The 6,645-nt window shown below is 40.2% G+C and overlaps 1 protein-coding gene across 1 annotated transcript; it reads left to right on the top strand.

The window, feature by feature from the left end:
* The first annotated feature begins 683 nt into the window (after nt 1-683).
* LOC146946772 (uncharacterized) lies at nt 684-5,971 on the top strand. The gene is made up of 2 exons (XM_085748304.1): nt 684-1,962; nt 5,832-5,971. Exons 1-2 carry the CDS (start codon nt 684-686, stop codon nt 5,969-5,971), a joined length of 1,419 nt encoding a protein of 472 aa, XP_085604430.1.
* The last annotated feature ends 674 nt before the right edge of the window (nt 5,972-6,645 follow it).

The raw sequence follows: 6,645 nt of genomic DNA, 5'->3' as shown, positions 1-6,645 counted from the left end.
GTTGTTTCTTATGCATTCTTATATACATTATTAATGATGCCTGTTATGATATGCTTGTTGTTTTCATTAATTTAGTGAATTATATATTATTATTATTGGATAAGTTTCTCACCCCTTCTGCGTATATGTTGCCTCGACCGTGGGTAATGTGCAGGTAATGATGGCTTGTAGGTTGATTGGCTCAAGTGTCTAGGGCTCTGATACATATTAGGATGGGGATCGTCGCGAGTGTCTTCTCATTTCTTTTATGTATCACATATTTTGGAAAGGACTTGCTATTAGAATAAAGTTGAATTATGTTGTGGTCTTTGTGCCAAGATTTTTATTGATGTTGAATTTGGTTGAATTTATATTTTAAAGAATTATTCCGCTGCAGTTTATTAAGATATTCTAAACGTTGATTTTAAATAAATAGATATTTCCTATTTATGAATTTTTGATTAGCAGTGTGACACTCCGTTGTGTGGTTACTCTGATTAAATTAACTAATATTACGCTGTTGGGAGAACGGGGTGTTACAATTGGTATCAGAGCAGGTCGGTCTGTCCGGCCAATTAGTAGAGTCGTGTCGAGCCATGTAGAGTTGTTTGATAATTTATACTGTCTTAGTTGTGCTGATTTTTGTTGTTATGTAGAGTGGAGACCTGGAGGCTACGAATATTATCTGTTATAAGAGAAATAGAATGGCTGTAAGAAACGATGCTGCGGTGGCTGCTGCATTGGAAGCTGTGGCCCAAGCTATAGGACAACAACAGAATGCTGGTGCTGGTGTTAATGCTGATGTAAGAATGTTGGAAGCCTTTCTGAGGAATCATCCTCCTACTTTCAAAGGAAGGTACGACCCTGATGGAGCACAGACATGGCTCAAAGAGGTTGAAAGAGTTTTCAGGGTTATGCAATGCACTGATGACCGGAAGGTGCGTTTTGGTACGCACATGCTAGCTGAGGAAGCTGATGACTGGTGGGTGAGTCTCTTACCTGAATTAGAGCAAGGTGATGCAGTTGTGACTTGGGCTGTGTTTAGGAGAGAGTTCCTAAACAGATATTTCCCTGAGGATGTTCGCGGAAGAAAAGAGATTGAGTTCCTTGAGCTGAAGCAAGGAAACATGTCGGTGACAGAGTATGCAGCCAAGTTTGTGGAGTTGGCTCAGTTCTATCCACACTATACTGGAGACAATGCTGAATTTTCTAAGTGCATAAAGTTTGAGAATGGTTTGCGTGCTGATATTAAGCGAGCCATTGGTTATCAGCAGATCCGTGACTTTTCTGCTTTGGTGAGCAGATGCAGAATCTATGAAGATGATACCAAAGCTCACTACAAGTTGATGAGTGACCGTAGGGGTAAGGGACAGCAGAGTCGTCCGAAGCCTTACAGTGCCCCTGCTGACAAGGGCAAACAGAGGATGCCTGAGGAAAGGAGACCCAAAGGAAGAAATGTTCAAGCTGAGATAGTTTGTTACAAGTGTGGTGAGAAGGGCCACAAGAGTAATGCATGTACTCAACAGGATGAGAAGAAGTGTCATCGTTGTGGCAAGAAAGGACATATGATGGCTGAGTGCAAGCGCGGTGACATGGTTTGCTTCAATTGTGATGAAGAGGGTCACATTAGTTCTCAGTGCAAGAATCCTAAGAAGACTCAGACTAGTGGGAAGGTGTTTGCATTGGCCGGTACACAAACAACTAATGAAGATCGACTTATCAGAGGTACTTGTTTCTTTAATGGTACTCCTTTAATTGCTATTATTGATACTGGTGCTACACATTATTTCATTGCTGTTGATTGTGCAAATAAGTTGGGTTTAGTTATGTCAAGTATGCCTGTGGAAATGGTTGTTGAAACTCCAGCTAAGGGTTCAGTAACCACTTCGTTTGTTTGTCAGAGTTGCCCTATATCCATGTATGGTAGGGATTTTGAAGTTGATCTTGTATGTTTGCCGTTGATGGGTATGGATGTGATTCTTGGTATGAACTGGTTGGAATACAACCATGTGCACATTAATTGTTTTAGGAAGACGGTGTACTTTTCTTCTGCTGAAGAAGAGAGTGGGGCAGAATTTTTATCTACCAAGCAGCTGAAGCAGTTAGAACATGATGGAAACTTGATGTTTTCCTTGATGGCGTACTTGTCTGTGGAGAATCAGTCGGTAATTGATAGACTGCCCGTGGTGAATGAATTTCCTGAAGTTTTTCCTGATGAGATTCCAGATGTGCCACCAAAGAGGGAGGTTGAATTTTCGATTGATCTTGTGCCGGGTACGAAGCCTGTGTCGATGGCTCCTTACCGTATGTCAGCCTCCGAGTTGGTAGAATTGAAGAAGCAGTTGGAAGAATTGCTTGATAAGAAGTTTGTAAGACCGAGTGTCTCACCTTGGGGAGCGCCGGTATTGTTGGTGAAGAAGAAGGATGGTAGCATGAGATTGTGCATAGATTACCGTCAGCTGAATAAAGTGACGATAAAGAACAGGTATCCACTTCCGAGAATTGACGACTTGATGGATCAATTAGTGGGTGCTCGTGTGTTTAGTAAAATTGATTTGAGGTCAGGTTACCATCAGATTAAGGTGAAGGATGAAGATATGAAAAAGACGGCATTTAGGACACGGTATGGACACTATGAATATAAAGTGATGCCTTTCGGTGTTACTAATGCGCCTGGAGTGTTCATGGAGTATATGAACAGAATTTTTCATGCTTTTCTAGATAAATTTGTTGTTGTGTTTATTGACGATATTTTGATTTATTCTAAGACTGAAGAAGAGCATGCAGAACATTTGAAGATTGTTTTACAGGTGCTGAAAGAAAAGAAATTGTATGCAAAACTGTCAAAGTGCGAGTTCTGGTTAAGTGAAGTAAGTTTCCTTGGCCATATTATTTCTGGTAGTGGTATTGCAGTTGACCCGTCGAAAGTTGAAGCGGTATCGCAATGGGAGACTCCTAAGTCAGTTACGGAAATCAGAAGTTTTCTTGGTTTGGCTGGTTATTACAGAAGATTTATCGAAGGATTTTCGAAGTTGGCACTTCCATTGACTCAGTTGACCTGTAAAGGTAAAGCTTTTGTGTGGGATGCTCAGTGTGAGAATAATTTCAATGAGTTGAAACGAAGATTGACGACGGCTCCAATTTTGATTTTACCAGAGCCGGATAAACCTTTTGTGGTATATTGTGATGCGTCTAAGTTGGGTTTAGGTGGTGTGCTTATGCAAGATGGCAAAGTAGTGGCTTATGCATCGAGACAATTGAGAATACATGAGAAGAATTATCCTACACACGATTTAGAGTTGACTGCTGTGGTTTTTGTGTTGAAAATTTGGAGACACTATTTGTACGGTTCCAGATTTGAAGTGTTTAGTGATCATAAGAGTCTGAAATATTTATTTGATCAAAAAGAGTTGAATATGAGGCAGAGAAGGTGGCTAGAGTTGTTGAAGGATTATGATTTTGGTTTGAATTATCATCCGGGTAAAGCCAATGTAGTTGCAGATGCCTTGAGTAGGAAAACGTTGCACATGTCGGCAATGATGGTGAAAGAATTTGAATTACTGGAACAGTTTAGAGACTTGAGTCTTGTTTGTGAATTGGCACCTCAGAGTGTGCAGTTGGGTATGTTGAAAATTAATAATGATTTCTTGAAGAGTATCAAAGAAGCCCAGGAAGTTGATTTGAAATTTGTAGACTTGATGGCTGCTAGTAATCAGAATGCAGATGGTGATTTTCAGGTTGATGATCAAGGAGTATTGAGATTCCGAGGCAGGATTTGTATCCCTGATAATGATGAATTGAAAAAGTTGATTTTAGAAGAGAGTCACAGAAGTAGCTTGAGTATCCATCCGGGAGCTACAAAGATGTACCATGACTTGAAGAAACTGTTTTGGTGGTCTGGATTGAAGCGTGATGTCGCACAATTTGTTTATGCATGTTTGACTTGTCAGAAATCGAAAGTTGAACATCAGAAGCCTGCTGGTTTGTTGACACCATTAGATGTGCCGGAATGGAAATGGGATAGCATCTCCATGGACTTTGTAACGAGTTTACCAAACACTCAAAGAGGGCATGATGCCATTTGGGTTATTGTCGATAGATTGACGAAGTCGGCACACTTTATTCCGATTAATATCACCTATTCAGTAGCTCAGTTGGCGGAGATCTATATTCATAATATTGTGAAGTTGCATGGTGTCCCATCGAGTATTGTGTCGGATAGAGATCCGAGGTTCACTTCGAGATTTTGGAAGAGCTTGCAAGAAGCTTTGGGCTCTCAGTTGAAGTTGAGTTCAGCGTATCATCCGCAAACAGATGGTCAGTCAGAAAGAACGATTCAATCATTAGAAGACTTGTTGAGGGTGTGTGTACTTGAGCAAGGTGGAGCTTGGGACAGTCACCTACCATTGATAGAGTTCACGTACAACAATAGTTACCACTCGAGTATTGGTATGGCACCTTTTGAAGCTTTATATGGTCGAAGGTGTAGAACTCCTTTATGTTGGTTTGAGTCGGGTGAAAGTGTTGTGTTAGGGCCTGAAATAGTTCAGCAGACTACAGAGAAAGTCAAGATGATAAGAGAGCATATGAAAGCGTCGCAGAGTCGACAGAAAAGCTATCATGACAAGCGTAGGAAGGACCTTGAGTTTCAAGAGGGTGACCATGTGTTCTTGAGAGTCACTCCTATGACCGGTGTGGGTCGTGCATTGAAGTCCAAGAAGCTGACTCCAAAGTTTATTGGTCCTTATCAGATATCTGAGAGAATTGGCACGGTGGCTTATAGAATTGGTTTGCCACCACATCTTTCGAACTTGCATGATGTGTTTCATGTGTCACAACTTCGGAGGTATGTAGCGGATCCTTCACATGTCATTCCTAGAGATGATGTCCAAGTTAGAGACAACCTTACGGTAGAAACTTTACCTTTGAGGATCGATGATCGTAAGGTGAAGACGTTGAGAGGCAAGGAGATACCTCTAGTGAGAGTTGTTTGGGGAGGAGCAGCTGGTGAAAGTCTTACTTGGGAGTTGGAGAGTAAGATGAAGGAGTCTTATCCTGAGTTGTTTACTTGAGGTAATATTTCGAGGACGAAATTCTATAAGTTGGGGAGAGTTGTAACGCCCCATTTTAATTCTATTATTTTTAATAGATGTGTGAATATTTTTATATGACTTTATCTGTTAAATATATGATTTTATGTGAAATATATGTTTTATATGATTTTTATATGAAATATGTTATGATGCTATTTTATTATATGAATATTGGGGTTGTGTATTATTTAAATGAATGTTGTTATTATTTGATAGAAATAATATGAGAAATAGAAATATTATAGAAATAGTATTTATTTTTGGTTAATGGGAATTAAGTGGAAATTAATAGAAATTAAGGGAGTTGGGTGAGAAAAGAAAAGAGAGATATTTTTGAAGTAAAAAGAAAGAAAAAGGGAGAGAAACATTTTCACGTGAAAACATTAGAAGAAAACCTGCTTTTGGAGAGAAAACCTAGAAGAGGCAAAGAGAGAGCTAGGAAGGAATCGATTGCGGTAGCTTGTCGTTTGGTGTTGCTGAATTAAGGTAAGGGTGGGATTCCTTTCAATAATCTTGATATATAATTTGAAAATTGATGAAATTGTTGTTCTTGAGTTTAGGGTTTGAGAGGTTATGTTAGATGATGATTTATGATAAAACATGTTGTTTAATTGTATGAATATAGGTTGTTTTACCCCTATGATGTATACTAAACCTGTAAACATGTTTGTAAACCAATTTGGGTGATTAAGGGATCAAAGCTAGGATTTTTGGGGTGAAACTATGTTGAAATCGCAATTTTTCTGAAACCTGAAGCAGGACGCGAAAGCGTCGCATTAGCGTCCAGAAAGCGTCCACACCTTGTAGCTGCCCAGAAATTTTTGTGGAGGACGCGAAAGCGTCCTTTTGACGCGAAAGCGTCCTACCCATTTGCTGAGGACGCTAAAGCGTCCCATTAGCGTGCAGAAAGCGTCCTCATCCTGAGTTACGACATTTTGGACGCGAAAGCGTGCTTCGCTCGCGAAAGCGTCCTGTCCCTTTTTGTAGAGGACGCGAAAGCGTCCTTCTGTCGCGAAAGCGTCCCTGGTCCGGTACGGCCATTTTCTGAATTTTGTTTAGTGTACCAGATGTTTATTCTAACCATTTTAATATGTTCCTTTGATTTATTAAGGATTGTTTATGAGGTAAAATTTATATATGGAAGTAGAAATGATGTGAACTCTTGAATAAAGTGCATTCTAATATGCCATATTGATTCCTTTTGTCGTTGTCGTCGTTGTATCATCTGTTGTCAAAGTTGGGGAGTGTGTCATAATTGTTTAGGCACATATGTTGTTGTTGTTGCAGTCGTTGTTGAAGTTGTATGTTGATATACACAAGTTGAGTCCATTTGCATACTCACACCTGTTGGGGGCTTATGCCCTGGAATGTTCATCATTCAACCCGTTGGGGGCTTATGCCCTGGAATGTTTATCATTCACCTGTTGGGGGCTTATGCCCTGGGATGCTTTAACCATCCAATTTGTTGGGGGCTTATGCCCTGGAATGCTTAGCATTCAACGCGCGTAGATTGGTACCACTTGCATGTTGCATTAGTTGTTGTTGTCGTAGCATCGGTGGGTTATTGTTGTCG

Source organism: Medicago sativa, chromosome 2 (assembly GCF_051527215.1).
Source record: "Medicago sativa cultivar Bolivia chromosome 2, Bolivia_mono, whole genome shotgun sequence".
Classification (NCBI taxonomy): domain Eukaryota; kingdom Viridiplantae; phylum Streptophyta; class Magnoliopsida; order Fabales; family Fabaceae; genus Medicago; species Medicago sativa.
Note: the sequence above shows the minus strand (reverse complement) of the source record. Positions and strands in the feature narration are given on the sequence as shown.

What these genes read in the sequence shown, in the direction of transcription:
- LOC146946772 (XM_085748304.1), top strand. Translation starts at nt 684, where the DNA reads ATGGCTGTAAGAAACGATGCTGCGGTGGCTGCTGCATTGGAAGCTGTG. An exon ending in GGGTATGGATGTGATTCTTG is followed by an intron (nt 1,963 to 5,831) that starts GTATGAACTGGT and finishes AACCTGAAGCAG; the next exon opens with GACGCGAAAGCGTCGCATTA.